We start from the raw sequence: 16,638 nt of genomic DNA, 5'->3' as shown, positions 1-16,638 counted from the left end.
ATATCTGTGATGTGTCTTTTAGGGACGAGAAGGGAACACGACATAAGGATCCACCTTGGATTTCCTTGGTAGCAGCATCTGAGCCTAAAAAACGAGCTGCCCCACCTCCCCCGCCTGCAGTACGAAAGCAGGATGATTTGGAACAGAATGCCAAGTCACCGCAAGATGAAGCCAACGATTGCTCTTTGACATCCAAACACTACAATCCATTTGAGGAAGAAGATGAAGTAGAAGAGGAAAGTGAAAATACTTTAAAACCAGGCCATCCCTGGTATGGAATTACCCCAACCAGCAGCCCAAAGAGTCGAAAAAGGCCGGCACCTAAAGCACCAAATGCTTCTCCTTTGGGTAACAACGTCTTAATTTTCCTTGTTTTACATCTTTTTATGTGGTACATGATGGTCGAATCACCATATCCTATTCTTTTTTTCTGTCTGCAGCTCACCATTTTGGTCATCTTAATTCTCGGCTGTCTCATTCAGAGCCTCCTTCAAGCAGCCCTTCACCAGCTTTAAGCACAGAGAGCCTTCCTACGGATCCGTCCACAAAAGATCATGAGTCAGAAAGTGTCCCTAAGAGTTCTTCAGAACCAACTATTCACTCGCCCACTCCATCTGGACCACCAAATGAAGGGAGCTCAGATTTTCTCAATCATTCTACAAACAATAGCCATGATGATCCTAGTCATTTATCAACCAACACCAGCCTTTCCTCGTCAGGTGACCTAGCCAGTACTAGTGAGGTACATGAAAGCCTTTCCCCCGAAAAGAGAGACTCCTCCTGTGATAGCCTCCGAACCAGTCCAAGCAGACCAGCCCCACAACCCCCTGATCCAGATAAAAGTGCAGCTTCAGAAGCCAAACCGCAACCAAAGGTATAGTTATTGATCATATATTCACTGCAGTACTGAAATAAAAATGTGATGGTTTTCTGACAGTCAGAACCTGTAGTCCTACTCCCTTTTATCTGCCCTCTACTTTTAGTTAACCTTCTGAAAGTATAGCCGGTATTACACAGGCCGATTGAGCAAGTGATTGTCGGGAGGGAAGCGCTCCCTCCCAGCAATCGCTTGCTAGCTAGTGGAGGAGACCACTGCTATTACATGTAGCAATCTCCTTTGCAGCATGGGGAGGAGCGCTAGCTGTGCCATCGCTCGTGCCCATACTGTCTAGTGGTTTGCCAGCGACAGATCACTAGTAGACAGCATGATCTACCTCCGGCAAGCGCAAATTTTTAAGCATGCTTAAAAATCAGAATTGCTCGATGAACACAGAGACATGTACACCTCCATAGGAGCTTTAAACACTAAACCTTAAAAGTTGCTTAATTTTTTATTTTGGATGCATTGGAGATAAAACTGTGTTTGGACATATAATACTACAGATTCCTGATTTCATCTGTTTCTACTGTAGTGGTAGCAGATGGAAAACCTTGCTATAAGTGGTATGTCCACATTACTGTGACAGGCAACCAGTGGGTGTAGAAGGTATTTTTAAGTTAAACGCCTCTATCCTAAAAGTAATACACATAATTTATGCACATCAAGCAGCAGTTCTTTGACGGAAATCAGTTTTCTCAGTACTGACTCATTTTTTTCCAGGCTTCATGTAAAGAGAACCCCTTCAATAGAAAGTCCTCTCCAGTCACCTCTCCTGCTATCAGAAAAAGCAAGAAAGGTCCAAAACCTGCTCGTCCACCAGCTCCAGGACACGGCTTCCCTCTTATCAAACGCAAGGTGAAGCATAAAATAGTATGTTCTTTACACAGAACAACGTGTGTCTACAACGTGTGTCTAACTTAATCCTTCCCGACCTTCAGGTTCAGGCTGATGACTACATTCCAGAAGATGAAATTCAAATGGAGATGGAGGCCATTGAGATAAGACTAGATGCGCTTGAACTTAGAGGAGTGGAGCTTGAGCAAAAGCTTCGCAAGCTGGAGGCAGGTGAGCAGGGGCAAAGTGTGGTAACAAAATATTAAAAAGATGTGAAATTGGGTATGCTTTGTAATTTACTCTTCTTTCTACAGAGTCGGAAGAGGACAGTTTGTTGGTGGATTGGTTCAAACTTATCCAAGAGAAGCAAACACTGGTACGCCGAGAATCTGAGCTCGTGTACACGTGAGTATATAGGTTGTGATTCTTTGTTGAGTCATTTTCTATGAGAACATCAAAGCCCTCATTTCTATGTAGTTAGTGAGGTTTTCTAAGACCCAGGTGGTTGTTGGAAAAACCTCCTCTTGGGGGGGCATCAGAAAGCAACCATACTTCTAATATACTTGCATAGATAGTCTGTGCTCTAGTACCCCATAACAAATTAGATTTTAAATTGTACCATCATAGAATGTTAGCGAGGGTTTTTCTTAGACTACTTTCACACTAGCAGCAGCCTTCTCCGGCAGGCTGTTCCGGCGGGTGAACAGCCTGCTGGATCCATGCTGCCGCTAGTGCACGTGTGCCGTCGAAGGTCCGCTCCAGTCCCATTGACTATAATGGGGGCGTGACAGAGTTCCGGCGGCAGCACGGCAAACATACCGAGAGGAGGCCGGAATAAAACAACGACGTGAAACTAGCCTTAGACTGTTTTTAAGACACCCTTTTGTGCAGAATCCTTGTGGTCAGTAAGAGTAGGTTGTGGGCAGTAGTAAAGGTGGACAGAAAGAGATTAGCATTTTTAATGGGGTTTTCCATATTGATGACCTGTCCTCAGGATAGATTTTCAGTATCAGAAAGTGTATCGACCATGGCTGGTTACTGCACCTCAACTTGAATTCACTGCAATAACATGGCACGGACAGTACACTTTGAATGGGGGGGGGGGTGCTTCCAGCTCCATTCTCAGTAGTAGTTCACGTGCTGGTGTCTGCAGGTAAAAGCTGATCAATGGGGTGCTGGGTGTTGAGACCTCACCGATCTGATACTGATTATCTGTCCTGAGGATAGGTCATCAATATTTATGGTCTGGAAAGCCCCTTTAAGGCCATTTCTGTTTTATCCTTCTTAGCATGAAGCAGCAGAGTCTTGAGCAGCGTCAAGCTGATGTTGAATATGAACTTCGTTGCCTTCTCAATAAACCAGGTAAGTCTCCATCACTAAAACTCCAATTGTTTATTTCTCACAGTCTTCCCTAAGTGCATCTGTACTGATATAAAAACAACCCCCCCCCCCCCCCCCCAAGAAACTTAAATATGCATAGGTGAATTTTCATCTTCTCTTAGATTCTGTTCATACTATAAAGGGGCCGTTCACATGATGTTCTTTGATGCTGCAGTACATGTATGCCGGAGGCTGTGACATTTTCCTAATGGTGGCATCTGTTATCCAAAGGGGCCAGGGAAATCAGTACAAACATACATTTTGAGTAGCTTTTCTCATCAGATGTAGTGAGAATATGAAGTTTTATTATGCTAGATTGCATAGCGTTGGGCTTCATTGTGACGTGCTCTCTACCCCTCCACTGTGCTGTGAATGAGCTCAATTCAAAGAGCACGTCACAATGAAGCCTCGTCCTGGGCATTTGAGAAAGTAGAATCTAGCAGAATAAAACTTCATATTTACACTACCCTAATAATAAAAAAGGCCACAAAAGGTATGTTGTCCTGCTCTTACCAGCCCCCTAATTAGTGCTGTCAGCAGTTTAGCATGGTCAAAACTGCTGACAAACTTCCTTTACAATAAATATGACACAGAGTTTGTGTATTAGTGAGAACTAGCCCTCGTATAATCTTTTAAGTAAGTATTTAAATGGGTTGTCTCAGATATTGATGGCATATCACTAGATGGCTATCTCCAAAACGGGCCCCCGAAAGTGAAGTAGAGAACACTGCGCATCCACTGCGTGCTCTCCGTTCATTTCTGTTCAAGTTCCAGCATGCTTTTGCTATTTTCGGAAGTTCTATAGAAATGAATAGAGAGTGCACCGTGCAATCGCTCCATTTAACTTCAATGGGACTGCCGGAGACAGCTGAGCCAGCGCTTGGCTATTTTCGGTCGTCCCATAGAAATGAATGGAGGGCCGTGCATGCGAGGCTGCTCTCCGCTCACTTCCAGAGTCCCATTCTGGACGCAACAACCCCCTTTAATTGGTCAGGTAAGACTAGCCTACAGGTTCAAAGAATAGAACGTAAAACTGAAGCATTACAGCATTATACTACATCATTGACCAAGCACCACTAGCAGTTTATTATTTGGCGCATCTATTTGTCTTTCCTCATGTTGTGGTAGTGTACATGCCTGATACACACCCAGAGGATCTGCTCTTTATAGGTATCCTGCACCAGTAAAGCAGTTTGAAACTGTTCCTTGGCTGTTGTATGTAAAGTAGTACCTTTTTAATATGTTGTATAGAATTTTAGGCTTTTATTGAACTGTATTACAATGAAATGATATGCTCCTTTGGCCAAGTTGCTACTAAAGCCCAGTTACTCTCTACAGAGAAAGACTGGTTGGATGAAGATAAGGAAAGAGAGCGGGTACTAATGCAGGAGCTGGTGACGCTCATTGAGCAGAGAAATGCCATTGTCAAATGCCTAGATGAAGACCGGCAAAGGTATGAATCCTAGTATCCTACAAAAAATAATGCAAATTTTGCCTCAGCCCAGTAAGGAATAACCTCAGTTAAAAGGGTTTTTCAGAACTTAGATATTGATAGGTCATCGTTATCAGATTGGTGGGGATCCACCGCGTAGTTTCCGCTGGCGTTGCACTGCAGCTCAGATTCCATTCACTTGAATGGGAGCTGAGCTACAATGCCTCGTCATGGCCACTGTACAGCGGACAGAACCCTGTGCTTCCAGTTCTGTTCACTGTATAGTTTCCGGAGCCAGTGACTGTCAGAATCAGCTTATGGCCTCGTGCACACGACCGTGGATCCGCAAAATACGGAGGCCGCCCGCGTGCCTTCCGCAATTTACGCAACGTGCGGCCCATTGTAGAAATGCCTTTTCTTGTCTGCAAAATGGACATAGGATATGGTTTTTTTTGTTGTTTTTTTTTTTTTTGCGGGGCTACGGAACGGAGCAACGGAAGCGGGCGGCACACGGAGTGCTGTCCGCATCTTTTGCGGCCCTATTTAAGTGAATGGGCCTGCATCCGAGCCGCAGAAACTGCGGCTCGCATGCGGACCAGAACTACGGTCGTGTGCATGAGGCCTATCGGTGAGGGTGCCCGGGGCAAGACGCCCACTAATCTGATATTGATGTCCTACCCTGAGGATAGGCCATCAATATTTAAGTCCCCGAAAGCTCCTTTAACAACTAGCCACATGTTCTACCATTCATTCTCCCACATAGTCAATTCAATAAAATGAATGCAGGAATATTGATATGTGTAAAGCTGTTCATATATACTTGAGCCTTTACCTTGATTCTCTGGTAATAATAGGGCATTGGAGGATTGTAAATGCTTTGAACAGATTGCAACTGGTTAGGTCTTTACAAGTCATTACTTGCTGGTAAATGTAATGAGTAATCTGGATTTCCTTTGTAATGTAAGGCTACTTTCACACTCGTGTTTTGGCTTTCCGTTTGTGAGATCAATCATGGGCTCTCACAAGTGGTCCAAAACAGATCAGTTTTGCCCTAATGCATTCTGAATGGAAAAGGATCCGCTCAGAATGCAGTCACCGTTCCGCTTTAGAGGCGGACACCAAAACGCTTCCTGCAGCGATTTTTTGTCCATCCTGGGATGCGGAGCGAGACACACGTTCTGACACACAATGTTAGTCCATGAGGACGGATCCATTTTCTCTGACACAATAGAAAACGGATCTGTCCCTTATTGACTTTCAATGGAGTTCATGATTGATCCATCTTCGCTATATAAGACATAATACTACCTGATCCGTTCATGACGGTTGTATTATTGTAACGGAAGCGTTTTTGCAGATCCATGACTGATCCGCAAAAAACGCGAGTGTGAAAGTAGCCTAAGATATAAATGTTGACTCATTGGAACATTTTTAATGTATGTAATTATTCAACTTTTAAGTGTATAGATCATGGCAAGAAACTGACTCAAACTGTTCACTAAGGGCTCATGCACACGACCGTATGTATTTTGCGATCCACAAAAAATACGGATGATGTCTGTGTTCATTCAGTATTTTGCAAAGGAACAACTGGCCCCTAATAGAACAGTCCTATCCTTGTCCGTAATGTGGACAACAATAGGACATGCTCAGTTTTTTTTTGCAGAACGGACATGCGGACATAAGGAAACAGAATGCACATGGAGTGACTTCCTTTTGTATTGCTGACCCATTGAAATGAATAGTTCCGCATACGGTCCGCAAAAAAACTGGAACACGTTCGTGTGCATGGGCCCTAAGACAGTATCTGGACGTTTCACACACCTCCTAGTTCAAAATGTATGAAAATTTGCCTTGAGCAATGAGTTTTCTATTATGGGGACATATTTCCTATGGAGGGTTATTTTCGAATCCATATTTTGGCATTTCAGTCTCCGCGGTCTAATATACTTGAAATCCAGCTCTGTGAAATTTGTCTTCCGGTGAATCCCTGGGAGAGGACATTGCTACAAATGTGCTAATCTTTACTATTATTTGGAGGCAGCAGTAGAAATAACGTACATGATGAAACGTGCGAACATCGTATGATTTACCTAAGTTACATGCTGGTGTGATTCCTCTGCAGGGAGAAAGAGGAGGACAAGTTAATAGAAGCAATGATCCAAAGGAAAGGTGAGAAAGCAGCTGTGTATATAAAAGACATGATATTACATGAGCTTTAGACCATTTACATGCAAAAATAAAAATTGCATGCACGTTTACTGTACTCTACACGGGTTTACAATTTTTGTAATTGACTATGCGTTTTTTTACAGTCGTGGCCCAGATTTACTAATGTATCTGTGCCAAAAATCTGTCTAGTGGTGCAATTTGCCACATCTAGGGTTTCTACACTTTTTCCCAACATGCTTGACAAGGGGACAGAGCTTAATGGGAAAGCGACGGGGCAGTGGAGTACATAGAGAAGTAAGGGGCCCCATAGCAAGGATCAAACCCGGCCCCCCACACAGGACAGAAGGGTTTCTGCCTAAACCCTTTTCAATCGCCCTTGGGCCATTTTTTCCACTGCCTCATTTGCTAATAGTTGTTTCTTTAGAAGCTAAAGTCCTGACAAAGTTTTCACCTCCAGTAGACCCCCACCGATCAGATACTGATGACCTATGCAGAGGATAGTCAGTATATAAGTCTCCAAAAACCCTTTAACAAGGTTCATCTGTAACCTGTTGCAGTCGTGGAAAAAACACGTACAATTTACAGTTTGGTTTTTTAATGCTGCAAAAAGTGCAACGTGTGAACTCGCCCTTCGGTGCGAAGTAAAGGATGAAGATAATCTGGAATGGGCTCTAATTGAACAGAACACTGGAAAATCCACACAATCCACTGTTCTGTGCTGACATCAACCCATCCAGCAGATGCAATGTTTTACAGTATTGCATTACTGTCCCATAGAGAGCTTGCATTTCTGTCATGCATGATTATGGGGACATGGCTTTCGCTAACGTTTATGTCCATCCCTAACCCAGTTTTCCCTATCCCATCACTTCTCCTGACATGTCTGTTTTAGTAAACAGTTGTATTCCCCATCATATAACTGTTCTGGAGCATCTTTTCTTGTAGCGCTGTATTGTGATGCTCCTCCATTATTCCTTATGGAAATTTGTGGATAAATTGACAACTGTGTTCCTACGCAGTCAGCAGAGAATATCGCCAACAGGAGCATAACCCTATCACTCATGAGTGGACACCTAAAACCCTCTCTACCAATTCACATAGACCACACATGTAATATAACAAAACATCACTTTATTGAAACACAATGCAACAATGACAATAAACACATATATAAAACCATGCGGATGAGTACTGTGATAGAGACCCCACTTTGCCAGTAAAGTGCATCCAATATTAGATAAAGTGACCAGTGCAAAATGGCAAGAACCAGTAAAAACTGTAGGGAAAAGAACTCAGACTACCAACTGAGTAAAAGGTTGAACCCACATTAGGCTGGCCTTGTGTGTATATTTTTTTATTTCAAGGATTCCTTATTGGTATTAGACTGCCTCTATACCCAGGGAATTATAGAGTGGTATCCATTCCCCTGGGATGAGGGGACACAAGGGTTAATGGGCGATAACATGCGTTGCCCCAGTACCTGAACATGTGCTCATCTGCATTCCTGAGAATGATGTGGGTGGGTTCTCCTGATCATGTGGGTTGGTCACATGACCAGGATTACAGTCATGTGAGCATCCACGTGACCATGATCACACTGAAGGTCCTGCTGTTTATTTATATATGTCGGTGCAGACTTTTTATTTGCAGCGTGACCCAATTGGACCTAATATAGGAGTTCTCGCCCCCCTGGATACCAACTGGTCCCATCTTTTGAACAATTGTTCATTTGCACCCCTGAGAATGATGTGTATGTGTCCTTCTTTCGATCATGTGGTTTGGTCACATGACCGGAATCTCGGTCATGTGAGCATCCACGTGATTATGATGATACTGAAGGTCCCGCAGACTGTTTGTGTGCCTGGGCAGATACTTTACTTGCAGTGCGATCCAATTGGATCTAATATAGGATACCCCGCCACCTGGACACCGATCGGTGGTCACTTGATTACACAGGTGGGGAGATTATCTTCAGCTGGGTGGGGGGTATATAGGACGTTAACTTTTAGAGACATGTATCCCTTTGAAAAAGCTTGGTGAGGCGAAACGCGTGTCAGCGAAACTGCTTCCCCTCCGGGTTAGTATGGCGCCTCAACTTATGTCTATTTTTGTATTTATGCATTGATTATGGCTGCACCAGTAGACTGTATTGATCACTATTTGGATTCTGATACCCGTATGGGCCGACTAATGTGGGTTCAACCTTTTACTCAGTTGGTAGTCTGAGTTGTTTTCCCTACAGTAATTCCTGGTTCTTGCCATTTTGCACTGGTCACTTTATCTAATCTGGATGGTCTCTATCACAGTACTTATCCGCATGGTTTTATATATTTACATTGTGTGTCAATAAAGTGATGTTTTGTTACATTACATGTGTGGTCCATGTGATTTGGTAGAGTGGTGTTAGTGTGTTGGCATACATCTCCAGCTGGTAACACCCAGTTGTCGGTTAAGGCCTTATGCACACAACCGTATGTGTTTTACAGTCCTCAAATCGTTGCTCTGCAAAACACAGATCCCAGCTATGTGCATGCTGCCATTTTTTTAAACTCCTGCAGAAATGTCCTATCCTTGTCCTCAAAACAGACAAGAATAGGACACGTTCTATTTGCGGGCCGGCAGAACAGACCTACGGATGCGGACAGCACACAGTGTGCTATCCACAACTTTGAAATAAATGGGTCCGCATCTGAGCCACAAAAAAATGGACTGAAAATACTGTCTCATGCTTGAGGCTTAATTGAAACATTTCTAAGATGAATAACATAGGATTGCCCTTATATCCTTAACATGAGAACAAATAGAACACCCTGAATCGCAGCCCACCTCTCTGCACCCTATACGTGGCACAGCAGACCGCTCACACTTGTAGTCTTCTTACTTTTTTTACTTCATTTTTCAGATTTTCACAGAGATTGTTATAAGAAGAAGAAAGGTAAATTCAAACCTATGAAAGTCCTCAAGCTTTTGTCTCCAAAGCAAGAGGGAAAAACAAAGAGCCCAAAGGACAAAACAAAGAGCCCAAAGGACAAAACTCGGGAGCAGGAGGAGGGGGCCAAGAGGTAGATGCTGGATGCTGACTCCATCTTTGTTGTGCCTGCCCTTCCATTGTGCTGACTGTCTCACCATGCACAGTAAAGGAGTCTCCTTGTACCACGCGACCTAGAACCCCAGTGAGTCATTATATGGCAGATGACGCAGCACGGAGGTGGTAATAAGTCACATACAGTCATGTGCAGCGACTGCCCACCAAAAACTGCTTCTCCACCCTTAGACCTCGGTTCTTTCTAGAGCTTGAAGTAAAGTGAGTTGGCACTGCTTAGAGAACTTCTATATCTGAGATTTCCCCCAGCACATCTCTACATTTCTGTTCTTGCTTATAAAAACGGAATAACTACAGAAGTGAATAATTTTAATCTCCAATTAATTTAATCCGTAAAAGTTGATGATTGCCACATAAATGTGTCCCAGTTCCAACCGCAATTCTTTACATAGACCAAAAAAGTTTTACTCCCAAGTAGCGTCCTGCTAGTCTTCATTACGTTGCGCTCATTGATATCAACGGGTTGCCCGAGAAATACATTGGCGCGCTAATGGGTCAAAAAGGAGAGAGACGACGTTTGCGAAGTTTTGTGAATGCGGCTTATTTTTTTTAAATTAAAAAGTCACAAGTGCCTCTATTTACGCCGCCCTCAACACTTCTTTTCCAAAAGGGACGTAAAAGGGCTGAGAATTTTTTTTTTCTCTCTTAATTTATGCCGGTTTTCTGGTGCAAATGAAGCCAGAAATCTACGGCAGCTCTGAGCGCGTACGGACTGCTGGAGGATGCGCCTCGTCATAAATGTGCATTCTCGTGCAGGGGATATCAAAACTGGCGCACAAATTGGGAGAGATTTATCAAAACTGGTGTAAGGGAAAACTGGCTTAGTTACCCACAGTGACCAATCAGATTCCACCCTTCATTTTCCAAAGGAGCTGTGAAAAATGGATTTCCTTTGCACCCGTTCTGGTAAATCTCCATTATTTGTATGGTCCTAATTGGTTGTACTGCTCAAGCTATTGGTCTGTCTATGGTGGCCTCGGTTTGTGTAGATAGAAGATTGCATGCAGATTCATAAAATGGCATCACAAGACTGGCCAATAGCTCCATTCACTAGACTGGTGACCTCTAGTAGTAAGTGCCAGCAGAACGATGATCAATAGGGGAAAACTGATGGTGTAAAGTCATGGCTTTCTCTGTTGCCATGGGAATTAAAATGATAATCGCACTTCTGACTTTTTATAGTGTGAGATCCCTATTATATACATTCCTTTCATGTTTTCCTAAATGAATTGAGTCATTCCACATAGGCTGCCATCAGTGTGTCCTATAGCCGACGTGATTTGACCAGCTTACGTGTAGGGTTTCCACATGGGTTTCTGCCTTGTACTCCAGTGTTCTCCCACAGTCCCTAAATGCCTAGGTCACTTGGCTTCCTGTGAGTGCTTGACGTACAAAAAGTGACTGGCCATAGACCCTAGAGGGAAATTTCCTGGTGGGCCGATGCCCAGGAGGCCTCCCGAGTCCTGCTCACAGCTGCCAGCGGGGTACATAATGATCAGATACTTTCAGCATTAATTAATGCTGCTTTCCTAACTCAACTGTATCGACCTCCTTAGGACGGTGATAGAGTAGTATACTGTGGTGAGGGTGACGGTATTTTGTGCAGTACTGTGGTAATTGGTTCCGCCGAGGTAGTATTATGTGCTGCACTGCTGTATTTGGTTCTGCTAGGGCGGTATTTTGTGCTGCACTACATTGCAGGCCCCGCTTACTTGTGTTGTCCTGCCTTCTGTGAATTTGGACCTGCCTACCACACGGGGCCACTTTTAGGTTTATTTCCAGGGCCACTTTAAGTTCCCAGTCCACCCATGGCGATCCCCTTGCAGAGAGGGACTGATGGGCGTTCTGCACTTAGGAACTTACACTAGAAAAATGACAGGTAATAATAAATAGATTAATGCATACTGTCTCGGGTAAATTGCTGCCGCCATCTAGTACACGCTGCTCGGATATTAAACCGTTTGCCTTATAAGAGCTTAGGAGAAGCAAGCTTTTTCACAAGTGGTTGGCCGTAAGCAAATGTAACCAGCTGAAATACCGTAGGTTTCTGCCGCCTTTCTCTAGACTGCTGTAGTAAAGGAAACAAATAAGTTACATACAACAGGCTTCCCCAACACTGGGAGAGCAAGCCTCCGAAAATATCTGCATTGTCCGGTCTTCATTGGGGCGCAGACCCCTTCACTCTGTGCCATGTCATTTTACTTCAATCGTCCTCCTTATGAGAGCTGTACCAGAACAAGTTCTGCCGATCGCTGCTTAGCAGGAGCTGCCTATGGAAAAAGTTGAGGCCAATTTAATGATATGTTATGGAGCCAAATGAATAATGAAACGCTGTGTGTACCGCAATGTGGCTGCACTACGGTTCCTCACTGTGAAGGCACAGCCATGGCTAAACCTTAACATTTGCTCTGTGAGCACTGCTTCTTTAGCCACAAAACTATGCATATTTCATTCCAGAGTCAGCATTCAGTTTTATTTTCTTAAAAAATAAAATAAAAAAAGGGTCTGCATTTTGCCAAAAACAGCACACCCGCCCTTGAGATGCATCTGGTATTGCGGCTCATTCCTATTTACTTGGATTGCACTACAATACCAGGCACAGCCTGTGGGCAGGGGTGGCGCTGTTTCTGGAAAAATTGCAGACATTTGTTTCTTTTCCAATCCCAGACTAATGAAACATTACAACATAGAATAATTTACCGCATTTTTTTTTAATTTTAAGATACAAATATTAAGAGAGTGCACAGGTTTTAATAGCTGAGGAATGTAGCTTTTATTCGCGGGATTGGTACCTTAACTCAGACTTCATTGTTCAGTGCCAATATATATTTGGTATGTGACAAATGAATGTTGTCTTGTCATATCTGCCCAGGCCCGCAGGGCTCGTCTCCACCAGTGCCATTAGTATGTGTACATTGCCCATCTCCTTCTCTCTGTGAGTCAGCCTGTAAGTGCCAAGGGTGCTCAATGTGAAAGAAGTTCCTCTGTCATCACTGCCCAGCATGCAGTGATGCCCCCTTCACCAGCTTGTGGTAACACTGTATGGCCTGGCACTTAGCTCTGTTACACTGACCTTGCTTTGTTGCTGCCTGTTTGTGGTTATTTTTATAACTATTAAATTATTGCACTGTTTGTAACTGTTTGGAAAAAGAGCCTTCTGTATCAGAATAAAGAAACCTGCTATATAGTGAGTGTACCTGTGTCACTGTGTCTTCATGCCTATCCAGACCGCAGCAGATTGGCATACCACCTTACTGAGTCATAAAGCAACAGCTGCAAATCCTAGAAGAAGTTTGCTTTACAAAAAAAAATGTAATAAAGGGAACCTGTAATGCAGTCTGTGGGCAGCGTGTTATAGATCAGGAGGAGCTGAGCAGATATTCAGTAAAACTTGTAATTTATACCTCTACTATTTCTGATTTCATTGCTCACGGGGAGGTGATATCAGTGACTGACAGCTCTCTATGTATACACAATCACTGAGAATATCTCCCCTGTGTACAACTGAAGCGGTAAAGAGCAGAGATTTAAATGTATAAATTACAAGCTTTCTGAAGGTTGTGCCATAATACTACAGCTCATGCTGCCTGCAGATTGCACTGCAGTTTGTGGTGACGCCTCGTTGACAAATGTTCTCTACAGACAGCACACGTACCCATTGATTTTAATGTTTCTTCACACTTTGCTTCAGTTAAGCGTGCACTACGATGCGAACCAAACACATCTGCAGATCTTTTGTTCTGTAAGGAACCACAGACACAACACGGATGGCATCCATGTTCTGTCAGTGGTGTTTCACAGACCATTGGTAGGAGATGCTACGGAAATACATTTTCAGCTGAGCAGTGGCCGTGGAATATGGAGACACACTGCTTCTTCAAGGACGAAACTGATTTTCAACAGACGTCAAACAGAAACGTGAATGAGGCCTAAGGCAAATAAAATAGCTGAGTTCAATCATTTTAACCCCTCAAGGCAGACATTTTATTAGTTCAAGAAAGACAATCAGTAGCAATTAGTGTTGCCTCGATGTCTCAGGGACGCAAAAGGACCATTGGAGAACCTCTACATGAAGACAGCAGAACCTCCAGTGCTATTATGTTTTGACCATGACTGCCATTCTCTGCTTTGGGTCCCTTTGTCATGCTCTGCCCAAGGCACAAGGGGTACTCCTATTTAAAACAATTTTTTGCATACCCACAAAATATACCATAAATGTCTGACTATTGGACATTCCAGAGAAGAAATGAGGTGGCTGGGCACACGTGTGGCTTTCTCCATTGTAGATTATGGGAGTTGTTAAACGCCCAGCTGTTTTTAATACCCATAAACGATAACGAGCATACAGTGGATATAGAAAGTCTACACGCCCCTGTTAAAATGTCAGGTTTCTATGCTGTAAAAAAAGAGACAAAGATAAATCATTTCAGAACTTTTTCCACCTTTTAATGCGACCTATAAACTGTACAACTCAATTGAAAAACAAACTGAAATATTTTAGGTAGAGGGAAGAAAACAAACAAAAAAATAATAATAATGTGGTTGCATAAGTGTGCACACCCTCTTATAACTGGGGATGTAGCTGTGTTCAGAATTAAGCAATCACATTCAAAATCATGTTAGATAGGAGTCAGCATACACCTGCCATCATTTAAAGTGCCTCTGATTAACCCCCAAATAAAAGTTCAGCTGCTCTAGTTGGTCTTTGCTGAAATTTTCTTAGTCACATCCGACAGCAAAAGCCATGGTCCACAGAGAGCTTCCAAAGCATCAGAGGGATCTCATTGTTAAAAGGTATCAGTCAGGAGAAGGGTACAAAAGAATTTCCAAGGCATTAGATATACCATGGAACACAGTGAAGACAGTCATCATCAAGTGGAGACAATATGGCACAACAGTGACATTACCAAGAACTGGACGTCCCTCCAAAATTGATGAAAATACAAGAAGAAAACTGGTCTGGGAGGCTACCAAGAGGCCTACAGCAACATTAAAGGAGCTGCAGGAATATCTGGCAAGTACTGGCTGTGTGGTAAATGTGACAACAATCTCCCATATTCTTCATATGTCTGGGCTATGGGGTAGAGTGGCAAGGCAAAAGCCTTTTCTTACGAAGAAATACATCCAAGCCAGGCTACATTTTGCAAAAACACATCTGAAGTCTCCCAAAAGCATGTGGGAAAAGGTGTTATGGTCTGATGAAACCAAGGTTGAACTTTTTGGCCATAATTCCAAAAGATATGTTTGGCAGAAAAACAACACTGCACATCACCAAAAGAACACCATGCCCACAGCGAAGCATGGTGGTGGCAGCATCCTGCTTTGGGGCTGTTTTTCTTCAGCTGGAACTGGGGCCTTAGTTAAGCTAGAGGGAATTATGAACAGTTCCAAATAACAGTCAATATTAGCACAAAACCTTCAGGCTTCTGCTAGAAAGCTGAACATGAAGAGGAACTTCATCTTTCAGCATGACAACGACCCAAAGCATACATCCAAATCAACAAAGGAATGGCTTCACCAGAAGAAGATTAACGTTTTGGAATGGCCCATGCAGAGCCCAGACCTGAATCTGTGGGGTGATCTGAAGAGGGCTGTGCACAGGAGATGCCCTCACAATCTGACAGATTTAGAGTGTTTTTGCAAAGAAGAGTGGACAAATCTTGCCAAGTCAAAATGTGCCATGCTGATAGACACATACCCAAAAAGACTGAGTTCTGTAATATAATCAAAAGGCACTTCAACAAAGTATTAGTTTAAGGGTGTGCACACTTATGCAACCATATTATTTTTATACTTTTTCTTCCCTCTACCTAAAAGATTTCAGTTTGTTTTTCAATTGAGTGGTACAGTTTATAGGTCACATTAAAGGTGGAAAAAGTTCTGAAATGATTTATCTTTGTCTCTTTTTTTTTTTTTTACATCACAGAAACCTGACATTTTAACAGGGGTGTGTAGACTTTTTATATCCACTGTATTTGCAGCCACCTCGCCCTCTTGTGGTGGCAAAGTGCTACTGTAAGCAGCTACCAAGCACTTCTGGAACTCCCACGCCAAACATTTAGGGCATACATTGTAGATATATGTCAGATGGCAATACCTCTACATTTTATTGTGGACCTTGGAAGTGGTTCAGTCTGACAATATCATACTGGTACCAGGAAAGGTTGGGCAACCATACTGTACAGTGTCAGCAAAACAAGCCTAGAGAACAAAGGCAGCTCACCACTCCAATGTTAGATGCAGAGTCCTCCTCCCAAATCGCAACCGTGCACGGAGACACAGCCGGGTCAGCATCCTGTGAATAGTCCAATATAGAAGCAGCACAGGGAAGTAGTACATATATAACATTCCCATATTTGTTTTTAACTATTTTTTCCATGGACGAATAAAGAAATGTTATGTTTCCTGGATGTCCTATGGCAGCACAGCCATGCATGGGTTTAAAGTGACTGTGCTGCCTATGGACGACAGGAAATAAAAATTTCAGGTAAATAAATTTTCGCTGTGTACTACTTCCCGATGCTGGATATTTCTTTCTATATTGCACAGTCAGAACTAATTATCTCTGCTTCCTTCATCTCAAGGAGTGTGACGTGGGGAAGAGCACTGGGGTCATAAGTAGATTTGGAGTGGAGTTTGACTTGAATTCACACTTGGTCGGTTTTTCTATACAGTAAACTGTTCTTTTAAATAAACAGGCAGGACCGTAGCCCAAGTCTTTGTCTAGTAGTAGGGTTTTCATGGACACATATCAAGACTGGGTGTTAGGCTACATGCACACAACCGTATGTGTCCATATGTCATCCGTTTTTTTTTTTTGTTTTTTTCGCGGATCCA

General features: G+C 43.1%; 1 protein-coding gene across 1 annotated transcript in view; it reads left to right on the top strand.

Annotated features, from left to right (window-relative positions):
* Positions 1–12,993, top strand: part of MICALL1 (MICAL like 1) — a 40,371-nt gene extending 27,378 nt beyond the window's left edge. Inside the window, exons 8-16 of the mRNA XM_044300595.1 lie at positions 23–348; positions 441–874; positions 1,601–1,735; positions 1,819–1,945; positions 2,029–2,119; positions 3,003–3,076; positions 4,433–4,547; positions 6,652–6,698; positions 9,601–12,993. Coding sequence (XP_044156530.1) covers positions 23–348; positions 441–874; positions 1,601–1,735; positions 1,819–1,945; positions 2,029–2,119; positions 3,003–3,076; positions 4,433–4,547; positions 6,652–6,698; positions 9,601–9,764 — 1,513 coding nt within the window. The 3' untranslated portion in view covers positions 9,765–12,993. The remainder of the gene's footprint in view (positions 1–22; positions 349–440; positions 875–1,600; positions 1,736–1,818; positions 1,946–2,028; positions 2,120–3,002; positions 3,077–4,432; positions 4,548–6,651; positions 6,699–9,600) is intronic.
* The last annotated feature ends 3,645 nt before the right edge of the window (positions 12,994–16,638 follow it).

This window comes from Bufo gargarizans, chromosome 7 (genome assembly GCF_014858855.1).
Source record: "Bufo gargarizans isolate SCDJY-AF-19 chromosome 7, ASM1485885v1, whole genome shotgun sequence".
In the NCBI taxonomy this organism is placed as follows: Eukaryota; Metazoa; Chordata; class Amphibia; order Anura; family Bufonidae; genus Bufo; species Bufo gargarizans.
This window is presented reverse-complemented; position numbering and strand designations above follow the sequence as displayed.